The sequence below is a fragment of the Oncorhynchus masou genome, chromosome 12 (genome assembly GCF_036934945.1).
Source record: "Oncorhynchus masou masou isolate Uvic2021 chromosome 12, UVic_Omas_1.1, whole genome shotgun sequence".
Classification (NCBI taxonomy): Eukaryota; Metazoa; Chordata; class Actinopteri; order Salmoniformes; family Salmonidae; genus Oncorhynchus; species Oncorhynchus masou.
In genome coordinates this window covers 4323190-4340927 of record NC_088223.1, presented here as the reverse complement: position 1 = coordinate 4340927, position 17738 = coordinate 4323190, and the positions used below count along the sequence as shown (strand labels likewise).

Genomic DNA, 17738 nt, shown 5'->3' with positions numbered 1-17738 from the left:
TCCTGACATTCTCCTACCCACAAGGCATATATCCTGACATTTTATTACCCACAAGGCATATATCCTGACATTCTACTACCCACAAGGCATATATCCTGACATTCTACTACCCACAAAGCATATATCCTGACATTCTACTACCCACAAGGCATATATCCTGACATTCTCCTACCCACAAGGCATATATCCTGACATTGTATTACCCACAAAGCATATATCCTGACATTTTATTACCCACAAGGCATATATCCTGACATTTTATTACCCACAAGGCATATATCCTGACATTCTACTACCCACAAAGCATATATCCTGACATTCTACTACCCACAAGGCATTTTTCCTGACATTCTGCTACCCACAAGGTATATATCCTGACATTCTACTACCCACAAGGCATATATCCTGACATTCTACTACCCACAAGGCATATATCCTGACATTTTATTACCCACAAAGCATATATCCTGACATTCTACTACCCACAAGGCATATATCCTGACATTCTACTACCCACAAGGCATATATCCTGACATTCTACTACCCACAAGGCATATATCCTGACATTCTACTACCCACAAGGCATATATCCTGACATTCTACTACCCACAAGGCATATATCCTCCCGCCATTCAGTGACAGGCAGAGAGAACGGTCAAGACCTACAGTATATGTGTCGTCCAGTCTACCCGCTGACTGTGTGGCTTTGTGTTCAAAAGCCTAACCACCCAAACAGGCCGATGTGTCAAATGTCAGATGGCTGTTGTTCTGTTTACAACAGCTGTGTCTGAATGTATCAGAGTAAAGTAGAGAGACAGAGTACCGTCTCCATTAGATTGTGTATCAGAGTAAAGTAGAGAGACAGAGTACCGTCTCTATTAGATGGTGTATCAGAGTAAAGTAGAGAGACAGAGTACCGTCTCTATTAGATGGTGTATCAGAGTAAAGTAGAGAGACAGAGTACCGTCTCTATTAGATTAATGTATCAGAGTAAAGTAGAGAGACAGAGTACCATCTCTATTAGATGGTGTATCAGAGTAAAGTAGAGAGACAGAGTACCGTCTCTATTAGATTAATGTATCAGAGTAAAGTAGAGAGACAGAGTACCGTCTCTATTAGATTAATGTATCAGAGTAAAGTAGAGAGACAGAGTACCGTCTCCATTAGATCTCTATTTTCAATTGTGTGTGTGTGTGTGTGTGTGTGTGTGTGTGTGTGTGTGTGTGTGTGTGTGTGTGTGTGTGTGTGTGTGTGTGTGTGTCAGTGATCAGTGATTGACTATGGAAGTGACATTATTCCTTAAGCACTGTTTGGGAGGGAATGGGATAATTCAATCACCCCTTTTAATTGTTGTGAAATTGGCGATCTATTGGTAAAATGATTATTTGTCTTGTTTCACCGATTCGACACCATGAAACGCTGGGTCATTACTCTACAACGTCCCTGTAATTGGAAAGTTCTGCGAGAGAGGGAAACCCAAAAGCTGGGTTGAGTAATTAAACCAAGCAATGTTACTCAGCCTCCTGGACTAAGTGTTCATAAATCATACTGTCATACCTGGACTACACATAAACAGAAAACCACTGCATCACAGCGCTGTCCTTGAGAGGTAGAAAGGGAAGTGTACTGGATTACATTACTGAGGTATCAGTGGTTGCTTCCGTCCTTTATCCCAACCTGAACTTGAACCAGAGACTTCTCCTTATCCCAACCTGGGCTTGAACCAGAGACTTCTCCTTGTCCCAACCTGGGCTTGAACCAGAGACTTCTCCTTATCCCAACCTGGGCTTGAACCAGAGACTTCTCCTTATCCCAACCTGGGCTTGAACCAGAGACTTCTCCTTATCCCAACCTGGGCTTGAACCAGAGACTTCTCCTTATCCCAACCTGGGCTTGAACCAGAGACTTCTCCTTATCCCAACCTGGGCTTGAACCAGAGACTTCTCCTTATCCCAACCTGGGCTTGAACCAGAGACTTCTCCTTATCCCAACCTGGGCTTGAACCAGAGACTTCTCCTTATCCCAACCTGGACTTGAACCAGAGACTTCTCCTCATCCCAACCTGGGCTTGAACCAGAGACTTCTCCTCATCCCAACCTGGGCTTGAACCAGAGACTTCTCCTTATCCCAACCTGGGCTTGAACCAGAGACTTCTCCTTATCCCAACCTGGACTTGAACCAGAGACTTCTCCTTATCCCAACCTGGACTTGAACCAGAGACTTCTCCTTATCCCAACCTGGGCTTGAACCAGAGACTTCTCCTTATCCCAACCTGCGCTTGAACCAGAGACTTCTCCTTATCCCAACCTGCGCTTGAACCAGAGACTTCTCCTTATCCCAACATGGGCTTGAACCAGAGACTTCTCCTTATCCCAACCTGCGCTTGAACCAGAGACTTCTCCTTATCCCAACCTGCGCTTGAACCAGAGACTTCTCCTTATCCCAACCTGGGCTTGAACCAGAGACTTCTCCTTATCCCAACCTGGGCTTGAACCAGAGACTTCTCCTTATCCCAACCTGGGCTTGAACCAGAGACTTCTCCTTATCCCAACCTGCGCTTGAACCAGAGACTTCTCCTTATTCCAACCTGGGCTTGAACCAGAGACTTCTCCTTATCCCAACCTGGGCTTGAACCAGAGACTTCTCCTTATCCCAACCTGGGCTTGAACCAGAGACTTCTCCTTATCCCAACCTGCGCTTGAACCAGAGACTTCTCCTTGTTACAAATCCGGGCACGAATCTGGGTCCCTTTGAACACACGGAAATCTGTCGTCCAGAAGGATATCGTTACCCACAAAAACAACCACTTCTCGGACTCAGAACAGGGGGATTGTGCACCGCTAACTAGTTAGTAAGGCTGCAGAAATGAGGTTTTTCCCGGCTGGAAGATTTCCGGAATCAGAAGATGATAAGTTACGATACTAGCTACCACAGTTACCACAACGATATTAGCTACCACAGTTACCACAACGATACAAGCTACCACAGTTACCACAACGATACTAGCTACCACAGTTACCACAACCATAATAACTACCACAGTTACCACAACGATACTAGCTACCACAGTTACCTCAAAGATACTAGCTATCACAGTTACCACAACCATAATAACTACCACAGTTACCACAACGATACTAGCTACCACAGTTACCTCAAAGATACTAGCTATCACAGTTACCACAATGATACTAGCTACCACAGTTACCTCAAAGATACTAGCTATCACAGTTACCACAACCATAATAACTACCACAGTTACCACAACGATACTAGCTACCACAGTTACCACAACGATACTAGCTACCACAGTTACCACAACGATACTAGCTATCACAGTTACCACATCCATAACAACTACCACAGTTACCACAACGATACAAGCTACCACAGTTACCTCAAAGATACTAGCTATCACAGTTACCACATCCATAATAACTACCACAGTTACCACAACGATACTAGCTATCACAGTTACCACAACCATAATAACTACCACAGTTACCACAACGATACAAGCTATCACGGTTACCACAACCATACTGGCTATCACGGTTACCACAACGATACCAGCTATCACGGTTACCACAACCATACTAGCAATCATGGTTACCACAAACATACTAGCTACCACAGTTGCACAACGATACTAGCTTCCATAGTTACTACAACCCCGAGAGAGAGAGAGAGAGAGAGAGAGAGAGAGAGAGAAGGAGAGAGAGAGAAAGATGCCTATCTGTTCTTAACAATGATTGATTTCCAAATAAGAGTATAAGCCAGAGAAAAACGAACAGCTGAATTACCTTCTAAAGTATCTCTCTACCGGCCATTAGTATCGATGGCCCCCTAGAGATAGCAACATTAGATAATGAATTGCCGTCATACACCACCTTGGACTTAATGTCCACACAAAATGGGTCTGTGTGAGATGTAAACCTTCCGTCCACCTACTGTACTTATAGCACCACCCACCTGGGAGCACTTCAGCCATTTTGTGGCTATTTCAGCACTTCCCCACTCATCAGTTTCCTTAACTCCCCTCCACAGCTATGGATGTCTGATGCAATCGCCGGGGTGGTTTATCCCCATAATCATCGCTGTCGGCCATCGGCTATCTCCACCACTCCACTCCACATAATGTGCTTTGGGAAATCCACTTTTGAAAGAGTGCTTTTGAAAGAGCACCCGGTTTCGGCTAGCGCCTAGCTCTACTCGGCTATGCCAACCGAACGGGTGTGCTTGCATAGTCCCTTAAAATAACTTTGCTTGAAAAACTAGAAAAAAAGTGTCATTAGTACTGTTTGTCCGCTTTCAGACACCGTAGCCAGTATACACTTCCTCAAAATACTCAGAATTAAAGATATAACTCAATAAATCTGTTATGAATGTTTACGTTTTTGCAGAGGAGATCTTAGTCCCGCATTTTTAACTAGCATGAAAACAAGTCGTCCCTTGTTGAATGACAACAAAAGCCTTTATTGACGAATCCATACTGTTGACCAATCACAGAAGAAGGGGCGGAGCAGCCGGAAAAAAAACCCTCACCAAAGTCCAAAACAAACCAAAAACGTTTGCACAAACTCTCTCCGAATTGTTTCAACTGGGAAGAATGTTAACGCCTTCGGACTGATCCAATTGAGTCACAATGAGATTATACCACTCAGGAATGGGGGATACCCATCTCCTAAGGATTTGTGGGTAATCTGATTGTACTTCCTCTCATCCAAACAATAGATGCTCATTTGGATCACAGTAAACTTTCTCACGGAGGATCATGTGAATGTTTTGAGGTAGAGAATTTGCTTTGATGGATAAAACAGTATCACAGACCAGGGTTAAAGTGAACCGGTTAATTAACACTGATTAGTATTAATTAACCTTGGATTTAAATTTCTCTGGACCCAAACTGTTTAACTGAAAATTAACTATAATCCAGGAATTGTTGATTTATCTAAAGTCAAATTAAGGTGTTGCTAATCCTCATTACTTCATCCTCACTGTTTAGTGCAGGATAATCTAGGGCCATTCCAAACCCAAATCTGATCTTCTTTTGTTTACTAGTTGCTCTTTTTAACCAATCAGATCAGCTCAGAACAGGATCTGATGTGAAAAGATATGATGTGATTGGGTAATTCAGAATTGAGCTGCCTGTGTCAGCAGCCTTTGACCTCTGAGTCTGTGTCCCACATCGCACCCTATACCATGCACCTATTTTTGACAAGGGAACATAGTTAAAAGTGTCCCAATTTGGGACCCCGTAGATTTTCCAAAACCCTGTGACCGAAACCCTGTGACCAGGCTACCGGAAAACGACATGTCTTTAACTAGCACACGGAGCTGAAATCAACTCAGGATTTTAAAACTTGTTCCTCTGAAATTGTAGTTGTGCTCAGGGCATTCAGGGCTGTGTTTTTAATCTCGTCTGCCTGCCCTGGGCGGCGGTGGCGGCAGGGTGGCGGCAGGGTGGCGGCAGGATGGCGGCAGGGTGGCGCAGGGTGGCCTAGTGGTTAGAGCGTTGAGCCGGTAACCTAAAAGGTTCCTGGATTGAATCCCAGAGCTGACAAGGAAAAAAATCTGTCGTTCTGCCCCTGAAAAAGGTAGTTAACCCACTGTTCCCCTGTAGGCCGCCGTTGTAAATAAGAATTTGTTCTTAACTGACTTGTCTAGTTAAATAAAGTTAAAATAAAAAAATAAAAAATGGCACCTTATTCCCTATTTAGTGCACTACTTTTGACCAAGGCCCAAACTAGTGCACTGCATACGGAATGGGGTTCCATTTAGGAAAGCTAGTGTTGATCTCTGAGACCTTATTATCTTGATTGCAGGGTGACTAGTCCAGCAGCAATGCAGCCACAATACAGATGGTGTATTAACAGGGGAGAGAATCAACTCTGGTTATATACCTCGTTATTAACCAGAAATGGGGAATATAGACTATTGGACTTTGCAATTCAAACCTACACAGTATTATATTTCAATAAGGTCACCCTTGCTGTCAGGACCACTCAAATTAATTACTTCATTATTTTATGCAAAACTTTAAAATGAACGCTACCCCTTCGTTAATGTAGCTGGTGTTGGAGGGGGAGAGGGGTGTTGAAGGGTTGTTGGAGGGAGAGGGGTGTTGGAGGGGGAGAGAGGTGTTGGAGGAGGAGAGGCGTGTTGGAGGGGGAGAGGGATGTTGGAGGGAGAGGGATGTTGGAGGGAGAGGGGTGTTGGAGTGGGAGAGGGGTGTTGGAGGAGGAGAGGCGTGTTGGAGGCGGAGAGGGGTGTTGGAGGCGGAGAGGGATGTTGAAGAGGTGTTGGAGGGGGAGGGGGGTGTTGGAGGGGGAGGGGGGTGTTGGAGGGAGAGGGGTGTTGGACGGGCAGAGGGATGTTGGAGGGAGAGGGGTGTTGGAGGGGGAGAGGGGTGTTGGAGGGGAGAGGCGTGTTGGAGGAGGAAAGGGGTGTTGGAGGGGGAGAGGGGTGTTTGGAGGGGGAGAGGGGTGTTGGAGGCGGAGAGGGATGTTGAAGAGGTGTTGGAGGGGGAGGGGGTGTTGGAGGGGGAGGGGGTGTTGGAGGGAGAGGGGTGTTGGAGGGGGAGAGGGGTGTTGGAGGGGGAGAGGCATGTTGGAGGCGGAGAGGGGTGTTGGATGCGGAGAGGGATGTTGAAGAGGTGTTGGAGGGGGAGAGGGGTGTTGGAGGGGGAGGGGGTGTTGGAGGCGGAGAGGGATGTTGAAGAGGTGTTGGAGGGGGAGGGGGTGTTGGAGGGGGAGGGGGTGTTGGAGGGAGAGGGGTGTTGGAGGGGAGAGGGGTGTTGGAGGGGAGGGGTGTTGGAGGGGGAGAGGGGTGTTGGAGGCGGAGAGGGGTGTTTGGAGGGGGAGAGGGGTGTTGGATGCGGAGAGGGATGTTGAAGAGGTGTTGGAGGGGGAGAGGGGTGTTGGAGGCGGAGAGGGATGTTGAAGAGGTGTTGGAGGGGGAGGGGGTGTTGGAGGGGAGGGGGTGTTGGAGGGAGAGGGGTGTTGGAGGGAGAGGGGTGTTGGAGGGGGAGAGGGGTGTTGGAGGGGGAGAGGCATGTTGGAGGCGGAGAGGGGTGTTGGATGCGGAGAGGGATGTTGAAGAGGTGTTGGAGGGGGAGGGGGTGTTGGAGGGGGAGGGGGTGTTGGGGGGAGAGGGGTGTTGGAGGGGAGATGGGTGTTGGAGGGGGAGAGGGGTACAGGTTTTGCCTCAGGACCTATAAACTTCAGACATAACTCATTAAGAGTAGTCTGGGACTAGACCTCGTAACTAGAGTCATTTAGCCCCAGACACCCAGGCCTTAACCTTAATTAGGCATGGCCTGCTTTAATTTGAGGATTGTTAAGGTTCTGCTAGAGGCCCAAGGGGACCAAGGACAGAGTAGAAGTTAGTGTGCCCTCCAAAATTCAGTTAACTACTTGTCGTGACGTGACTATCATTAATGTGATGCCTGCTATTTATCTAATCATTACCTAGTAAGTTTAAATATTACTCGATTAAATTATTAATGTGACAATTAACTAATTAGCAATTTGCGGCACCACGGCAACAGTCGTTTACCGAATTAATATCTCCCGACTTAAACTCTAAAGATCTATAAATATCTCTTACATTAATAACTGTCAATCATCAATAACAGTCAATTATTAATTATTACCACATCAGTCTCATTTGGAACGTCGCAATATTCCTGGATCTGCATGAACCTTCGTGTTGAATCAGCGATACTCAAATTGGCTTAACTACGTATTTACTAACTAACTAAATAATCACACAGAAAAACATACACACACACACACAGTATAGGTTATTGATTACTAACATAATGCAATTAAAACAGGTCCCTAGTGGACTAACAGAAACATGACTGTTTGATTACACAATGGAAGGGAAGGGTAGGTAAGGAGAGGGAGAGACAAACAGATTTAACTTATCGTACCTACACTACCGTTCAAAAGTTTGGGGTCACTTAGAAATGTCCTTGTTTTTGAAAGAAAAGCAAAAAAAAATGCGTCCAAATTAAAATAACATCAAATTGATCCAAAGTAGAGTGTAGACATTTTTAATGTTGTAAATGACTATTGTAAACGGCTAATTTTTATGGAATATCTACATACGTGTACAGAGACTCATTATCAGCAACAGCCATTTGAAACCACAGCCAGAATAGTTAGCACCCTAACAACCGCTCATTCATATTAGAAATGCAACATACATATTTACGCTTAGATGTCTTTCTCTGTCGTCTCTCTGTTGAAACCACTCGATCCGTCTATGGAAAGTATTTCAATGTCTCTACAGTAGTTGTCCTTCTTAGTTGTAGGCCTCTTTGTCTTGGAGTGTTCTTAGAATGGATACTTCAGATGAACCACACAGTGGTGAGAGGGATCTGTTCTTCAATCTCAAATTGTCCTAGACTACTTTACTTACCCAGCTGCAGACTGTGAATGTTTGGTCAAGTCTTTACCTTATTCAAACCTTATTCAATCGAGGGTTTTGCTATTTTCTGTTCTTGTAGTTTGAACCATTTCAACTTTTGGACCACGTCCTCACGTTCTCTGGTCTGTGTTTAAATTCTCAGCAAGTCGTATCCAAGCCCTCTGGCCTGAAAGGCGATTCCATCAACACGAACACTGAGCTCACTTTGGCGTAGGTTTGCAAGAAAAAACCTTCTCATTTAGAAGACTAAAATCACATTGCTATCTTTAAAAAAATAGTTTCATGTGTAATCATATACGTTTTACAACATTTAGAAGTACTGTACGTGGGGCGGCAGTAAACCTATTGGGTAGAGCGTTCGGGTGTTGGATCGAATCCCCAAGCTGACAAGGTAAAAAAAGGTTAAAAAAAAGGTAAAAAATCTGTTGTTTTGCCCCTGAACAGAATCTGTTCTTATTAGAATTTGTTCTTAATAGAATTTGTTCTTATTAACCGACTTGCCTAGTAACATGTAAAATACAACAAAAAAAAAACGTTTTTGATAGTGAAAGGTCTTAAAGTTACAATGCTACCGTTATAACGTCTTTCCAATAATTTTTGTGACATCACAAAATAGACGTTAATTTCCCATATTCCATCTGTCATCATTCCCAACATTAGAATGTTGAAATATATTGTCATTGTCATTGTTGTCAATGGTCATTGTTTGATGTTGAATTTTTTGGGGGCAAGAGGCTATCTGTAACTACTCCTACTACAGCTCTCAGGGAGGCTTCCTACAGCTCTCGGGGAGGTTTCCTACAGCTCTCAGGGAGGCTTCCTACAGCTCTCAGGGAGGTTTCCTACAGCTCTCGGGGAGGCTTCCTACAGCTCTCAGGGAGGTTTCCTACAGCTCTCGGGGAGGCTTCCTACAGCTCTCAGGGAGGTTTCCTACAGCTCTCAGGGAGGCTTCCTACAGCTCTCAGGGAGGTTTCCTACAGCTCTCAGGGAGGTTTCCTACAGCTCTCAGGGAGGTTTCCTACAGCTCTCAGGGAGGCTTCCTACAGCTCTCAGGGAGGTTTCCTACAGCTCTCAGGGAGGTTTCCTACAGCTCTCAGGGAGGTTTCCTACAGCTCTCAGGGAGGTTTCCTACAGCTCTCAGGGAGGCTTCCTACAGCTCTCAGGGAGGTTTCCTACAGCTCTCAGGGAGGTTTCCTACAGCTCTCAGGGAGGCTTCCTACAGCTCTCAGGGAGGTTTCCTACAGCTCTTAGGGAGGTTTCCTACAGCTCTCAGGGAGGTTTTCTACAGCTCTCAGGGAGGTTTTCTACAGCTCTTAGGGAGGTTTCCTACAGCTCTCAGGGACATTTTCTACAGCTCTCAGGGACATTTTCTACAGCTCTCAGGGACATTTTCTACAGCTCTCAGGGAGGTTTCCTACAGCTCTCAGGGACATTTTCTACAGCTCTCAGGGAGGTTTCCTACAGCTCTCAGGGACATTTTCTACAGCTCTCAGGGACATTTTCTACAGCTCTCAGGGAGGTTTCCTACAGCTCTCAGGGAGGTTTCCTACAGCTCTCAGGGACATTTTCTACAGCTCTCAGGGACATTTTCTACAGCTCTCAGGGAGGTTTTCTACAGCTCTCAGGGAGGTTTTCTACAGCTCTCAGGGAGGTTTCCTACAGCTCTCAGGGAGGTTTCCTACAGCTCTCAGGGAGGTTTCCTACAGCTCTCAGGGACATTTTCTACAGCTCTTAGGGAGGTTTCCTACAGCTCTCAGGGACATTTTCTACAGCTCTCAGGGAGGTTTCCTACAGCTCTCAGGGACGTTTTCTACAGCTCTCAGGGAGGTTTTCTACAGCTCTCAGGGACGTTTTCTACAGCTCTCAGGGAGGTTTCCTACAGCTCTTAGGGAGGTTTCCTACAGCTCTCAGGGACATTTTCTACAGCTCTCAGGGAGGTTTCCTACAGCTCTTAGGGAGGTTTCCTACAGCTCTCAGGGACATTTTCTACAGCTCTCAGGGACATTTTCTACAGCTCTCAGGGAGGTTTCCTACAGCTCTTAGGGAGGTTTCCTACAGCTCTCAGGGACATTTTCTACAGCTCTCAGGGACATTTTCTACAGCTCTCAGGGAGGTTTCCTACAGCTCTTAGGGAGGTTTCCTACAGCTCTCAGGGACATTTTCTACAGCTCTCAGGGACATTTTCTACAGCTCTTAGGGAGGTTTCCTACAGCTCTTAGGGAGGTTTCCTAAAGGTCTCAGGGAGGTTTCCTACAGCTCTCAGGGAGGTTTTCTACAGCTCTCAGGGACGTTTTCTACAGCTCTCAGGGAGGTTTCCTACAGCTCTCAGGGAGTTTTCCTAAAGGTCTCAGGGACGTTTTCTACAGCTCTCAGGGAGGTTTTCTACAGCTCTCAGGGACGTTGTCTACAGCTCTCAGGGAGGTTTCCTACAGCTCTTAGGGAGGTTTCCTACAGCTCTCAGGGAGGTTTCCTACAGCTCTTAGGGAGGTTTCCTACAGCTCTCAGGGAGGTTTTCTACAGCTCTTAGGGAGGTTTCCTACAGCTCTCAGGGAGGTTTCTTATAGCTCTCAGGGAGGTTTCCTATATAGTGTACCACTTTTGATCAAGGCCCCAGGGAATAGAGGGACCATAGGTATTATAGGGCTCTTGTGAATAGCAGTGCACTATCTAGGGAATATGGAGCCATTTGAGGTGCGTCCTTAACCAGTTAATTTAAAGTTTGATGTAATTCCATTGCGCAAAGCTGCCAGTTCAATGTCCAATGAGATTGCTGTTTTATTGCATTGGCAACTAACTTGAATTCAATTTCAAATCAACCAAACATGGAAAAACTTCAGTCGATGTCTAGTTCAAACCCAAGTTGAAACAAGACAATTACATACATTGATGAGTTATTTCAAATGCGATTGAAAGAGAAACCAATATTGATACAACTTTAATTGCGTTGATCGGGTGTGGATGAATAACATAGAAACAACATTTACACAACATAAACTGATCCATTTGACCTTCTGTTTTCTCTCTAAGCTGATTGACTTATTTTTAATTGAGTCGGCCATCCGTTTACTATGGTCTCGATTCTAGTATTCTCAAACAACATTCAATAGACTTCAGACATATTATAGCGCTTCTCTTCAGTATCGCCTGTCCTATTGGGGCTTGAGATGAGACACAGGGCTTAGCTGGTCTGGCTGTCCTCTGTTGTGGTGATAGAGGGGGAAAAGCTTACCTCTCCTGGGGTGTGTTTTATGTTTCTCCACTCTGTCTCTGTCAGCATTAAAAGGGTTGCTGTCAATTCTGTTGTTTTTTTTGGTTGTCTGTTTTTAAGCCTAGATGTGGTTGGCCTTACTGTCCTCTTTGAAACCTTTTTGAACTAACTTTTTGGGATGACATGTCTGTTTTTACATATACTTGTACCACAACGTAGTTGAATACTGAATTCTGATTGGCTGAAAGGGCAATCTAGAGTGTGCGTTAATTGCAGATATACAGACTGTTGGAAAAGATTATTGGACACCTCTGAAGTAGTTTCACAAACAGATGGAATAGATCCATTAAACTTCAATAAATAAGTCAATAACAGTTTGCTGTTATTTTCTCTTTCAGCTCCTATGTGTGGTGGTCAGCTGAGAGGCCCTAACGGCATCATCACATCACCAAACTACCCTGTCCAGTATGACAACAATGCTAACTGCACCTGGGTCATCATCGCTACAGACACCACCAAGGTATGGTCTCACATTGCTAATGCTATACGCTAATACTGAAAATGCTGTGCTAATGTTGCTATACTATAATATGCTAATACAGTAATATGTACAGTACAGAACTGACATGCTAATATGCTAAATGCTAATATTGACTACTTCATGTTAATGTGGCTATGCTATGCTAATATTTACAACAGTCTGACATTATAATATGGAAATGCTATATGCAAACATTGGATACTTAATGGTAATGCTATGCTAGCTACGCTAATTCTTACTACTGTTTATGTTGCTACTTGTTTGCTTCTCACAACTAAGCTCAAAACCTGTTAAGATCATATGGTTTAGTTGAAATGTACGACACTTGGAATCAATAATGTGTCTTCAAACCATCCCTTTAATATGTATCCAAGCCATCCCTTTAATATGTCTCCAAACCATCCCTTTAATATGTATCCAAGCCATCCCTTTAATATGTCGCCAAACCATCCCTTTAATATGTCTCCAAACCATCCCTTTAATATGTCTCCAAACCATCCCTTTAATGTGTCTCCAAACCATCCCTTTAATATGTCTCCAAACCATCCCTTTAATATGTATCCAAACCATCCCTTTAATATGTCGCCAAACCATCCCTTTAATATGTCTCCAAACCATCCCTTTAATATGTATCCAAGCCATCCCTTTAATATGTCTCCAAGCCATCCCTTTAATATGAATCCAAGCCATCCCTTTAATATGTCTCCAAGCCATCCCTTTAATATGTATCCAAGCCATCCCTTTAATATGTCTCCAAACCATCCCTTTAATATGTCTCCAAACCATCCCTTTAATATGTCTCCAAACCATCCCTTTAATATGTCTCCAAACCATCCCTTTAATATGTCTCCAAACCATCCCTTTAATGTGTCTCCAAACCATCCCTTTAATATGTCTCCAAACCATCCCTTTAATATGTATCCAAACCATCCCTTTAATATGTCGCCAAACCATCCCTTTAATATGTATCCAAGCCATCCCTTTAATATGTCTCCAAGCCATCCCTTTAATATGAATCCAAGCCATCCCTTTAATATGTCTCCAAGCCATCCCTTTAATATGTATCCAAGCCATCCCTTTAATATGTCTCCAAACCATCCCTTTAATATGTCTCCAAACCATCCCTTTAATATGTCTCCAAACCATCCCTTTAATATGTCTCCAAACCATCCCTTTAATATGTCTCCAAACCATCCCTTTAATATGTCTCCAAACCATCCCTTTAATATGTCTCCAAACCATCCCTTTAATATGTATCCAAACCATCCCTTTAATATGTCTCCAAACCATCCCTTTAATATGTCTCCAAGCCATCCCTTTAATATGTCTCCAAGCCATCCCTTTAATATGTCTCCAAACCATCCCTTTAATATGTATCCAAGCCATCCCTTTAATATGTCTCCAAACCATCCCTTTAATATGTCTCTAAACCATCCCTCTAATCCGAACCATCCCTTTAATATTTCACGTAACCATCCCTTTAATATGTCTCCAAGCCATCCCTTTAATATGTCTCCAAACCATCCCTTTAATGTCTCCAAACCATCCCTTTAATATGTCTCCAAGCCATCCCTTTAATATGTCTCCAAGCCATCCCTTTAATATGTATCCAAACCATCCCTTTAATATGTCTCCAAGCCATCCCTTTAATCCGAACCATCCCTTTAATATTTCACGGAACCATCCCTTTAATATGTCTCCAAGCCATCCCTTTAATATGTCTCCAAACCATCCCTTTAATATTTCACGTAACCATCCCTTTAATATGTATCCAAACCATCCCTTTAATATGTCTCCAAACCATCCCTTTAATATGTCTCCAAGCCATCCCTTTAATATGTATCCAAACCATCCCTTTAATATGTCTCCAAACCATCCCTTTAATATGTCTCCAAACCATCCCTTTAATATGTATCCAAACCATCCCTTTAATATGTCTCCAAACCATCCCTTTAATATGTCTCTAAACCATCCCTCTAATCCAAACCATCCCTTTAATATTTCACGTAACCATCCCTTTAATATGTCTCCAAGCCATCCCTTTAATATGTCTCCAAACCATCCCTTTAATATGTATCCAAACCATCCCTTTAATATGTATCCAAACCATCCCTCTAATCCGAACCATCCCTTTAATATGTCTCCAAACCTTCCCTTTAATATGTCTCCAAACCATCCCTTTAATATGTCTCCAAGCCATCCCTTTAATATGTATCCAAACCATCCCTTTAATATGTCTCCAAGCCATCCCTTTAATATGTCTCCAAACCATCCCTTTAATATGTATCCAAACCATCCCTTTAATATGTCTCCAAACCAACCCTTTAATATGTCTCTAAACCATCCCTTTAATATGTCTCCAAACCATCCCTTTAATATGTATCCAAACCATATTTTTCCCCCACTGTCAGATTCATGCCATCATAATGTCTGTGACAGCGTGGGCATCGAGGCTAAAACCCATAGCATCCCCACCCAGTTGACTACTTTGACTACATTCAAATGACGCTCAATGACGCTGCTCATGCTTAAAGGGCCTTTTGGCCAATAGAGGCTCTATCATTCTACAGTATACGGTCAGATCATGGCCCGTTTCCACAAAGAATCTCAGAAGAGGTTCTGTGAATCAAATCAAATCTAACTTTATTCGTCACATGCGCCGAACACAGCATGTGTATAATTTACCATGAAATGCTTATTTACAAGCCCTTAACCAACAGTGCAGTTAAAGAATAGTTAAGAAAATATTTACCAAATAGACTAAAGTGGTCATATCATGCCCTGACCAGAGCCTTTGTTTCTCTATGGTGTAGTAGGTCAGGGCGGGCCAGAGGGGTATTCTAGTTTATTTTTCCGTTGTTGGTGATTTGCATGATTCCCAATTAGAGGCAGCTGTTAATCGTTGTCTCTAATTGGGGATCATATTTAGGTACCTGTGTTTGTGGGATATTATTTTGTGTTTTGTGCATGTGCACCGCGTGGTCACGTTTCCTTGTTAGTTTATTGATTTATTGTTTCGTTTTGGCTAAATTTCACTTTATAATAAATAAGTGCAACTCAACATCCGCTGCGCCTTGGTCCGTCTCTCCTCACGTATGTGACAGGTCTTAAGTATTTAGGCATATAACCTCACGTTAATAAAGCATTGCCTTTATATATTGATCATATAGAGAGACTGTTAACTGTTGATATAGATTATTTATATATTGATCATATAGAGAGACTGTTAACTGTTGATATAGATTATTTATATATTGATCATATAGAGAGACTGTTAACTGTTGATATAGATTATTTATATATTGATCATATAGAGAGGCTGTTAACTGTTGATATAGATTATTTATATATTGATCATATAGAGACTGTTAACTGTTGATATAGATTATTTATATATTGATCATATAGAGACTGTTAACTGTTGATATAGATTATTTATATATTGATCATATAGAGAGGCTGTTAACTGTTGATATAGATTATTTATATATTGATCATATAGAGAGACTGTTAACTGTTGATATAGATTATTTATATATTGATCATATAGAGGCTGTTAACTGTTGACATAGATTATTTATATATTGATCATATAGAGACTGTTAACTGTTGATATAGATTATTTATATATTGATCATATAGAGACTGTTAACTGTTGATATAGATTATTTATATATTGATCATATAGAGAGGCTGTTAACTGTTGATATAGATTATTTATATATTGATCATATAGAGAGACTGTTAACTGTTGATATAGATTATTTATATATTGATCATATAGAGGCTGTTAACTGTTGATATAGATTATTTATATATTGATCATATAGAGGCTGTTAACTGTTGATATAGATTATTTATATATTGATCATATAGAGACTGTTAACTGTTGACATAGATTATTTATATATTGATCATATAGAGAGGCTGTTAACTGTTGATATAGATTATTTATATATTGATCATATAGAGAGACTTTTACATGTTGATATAGATTATTTATATATTGATCATATAGAGGCTGTGACATGTAGGTCTAGATTATATATATACATATTGAGCATACAGAAGCATCAATACATTCTTTGAACAACTCCAAAGCTATTGCATGGGGCCCAGGAACCACTGACTCACTGCATTTTTCTATTACCAAGACACCAGTTGGTAACTCTTAACTGTTTAGGACACGTCATGAGGTAAACTTGGTGGGAATCTTATGACAAAATATTTTATTTTTAAAAATGAGTTGGCACAATGCCCTGCAAAGGAGTTGGCACAATGCCCTGCAAAGGAGTTGGCACAATGCCCTGCAAAGGAGTTGGCACAATGCCCTGCAAAGGAGTTGGCACAATGCCCTGCAAAGGAGTTGGCACAATGCCCTGCAAAGGAGTTGGCACAATGCCCTGCAAAGGAGTTGGCACAATGCCCTGCAAAGGAGTTGGCACAATGCCCTGCAAAGGAGTTGGCACAATGCCCTGCAAAGGAGTTGGCACAATGCCCTGCAAATGAGTTTGGAAGTAATAGCAGAAGAAGGAGTTGGCACAATGTCCTGCAAAGGAGTTTGGAAGTAATAGCAGAAGAAGGAGTTGGCACAATGTCCTGCAAAGGAGTTTGGAAGTAATAGCAGAAGAAGGAGATGGTACAATGCCCTGCAAAGGAGTTGGCACAATGCCCTGCAAAGGAGTTGGCACAATGCCCTGCAAAGGAGTTGGCACAATGCTCTGCAAAGGAGTTGGCACAATGCCCTGCAAAGGAGTTGGCACAATGCCCTGCAAAGGAGTTGGCACAATGCCCTGCAAAGGAGTTGGCACAATGCCCTGCAAATGAGTTGGGAAGTAATAGCAGAAGAAGGAGTTGGCACAATGCCCTGCAAAGGAGTTGGTACAATGCCCTGCAAAGGAGTTGGGAAGTAATAGCAGAAGAAGGAGTTGGCACAATGCCCTGCAAAGGAGTTGGCACAATGCCCTGCAAAGGAGTTGGCACAATGCCCTGCAAAGGAGTTGGCACAATGCCCTGCAAATGAGTTGGGAAGTAATAGCAGAAGAAGGAGTTGGCACAATGCCCTGCAAAGGAGTTGGGACAATGCCCTGCTAAGGAGTTTGGAAGTATTAGCAGAAGAAGGAGTTGGCACAATGCCCTGCAAAGGAGTTGGGAAGTAATAGCAGAAGAAGGAGAGATCAAATGAATCTGCCAGATAGGACTCCACCAACAGAAGGATAGATGGAGAATCATCTGTGGTGAGGGAGAAGAAGAAGACAGGAAGACAGATGGAGAGCTATTTAGACAAGAGGATGAGAGACTTAACCACTGTTACAGAGATGACTTCGGAGGTTCAAGGGCCACCGTGCTAATAAATGTCCTCCTCTGAGCTCAAACAAATGGTTTTACAGATCTGTCCACTTAGCATTGTGGATGAGTCTGGAGCATAGTATGAAGAAGAAGGAGGGAGGAGGAGAAGGAGGAGAGAGGGATGAGAGGATGGAGGAGGGGAGGGTGAAGGAGGAGAGGTAGGATGAGGGAGGAGGAGGAGGGGAGGGAGGGAGGATGAGGTAG

The 17738-nt window shown here is 43.1% G+C and overlaps 1 protein-coding gene across 1 annotated transcript in view; it reads left to right on the top strand.

The window, feature by feature from the left end:
• LOC135549478 (CUB and sushi domain-containing protein 1-like) overlaps positions 1 to 17738 on the top strand; it is a 1027892-nt gene that overhangs the window by 498947 nt on the left and 511207 nt on the right. Inside the window, 1 exon segment of the mRNA XM_064979475.1 lies at positions 12043 to 12164. Within this exon segment, the coding sequence (XP_064835547.1) occupies positions 12043 to 12164 (122 nt within the window).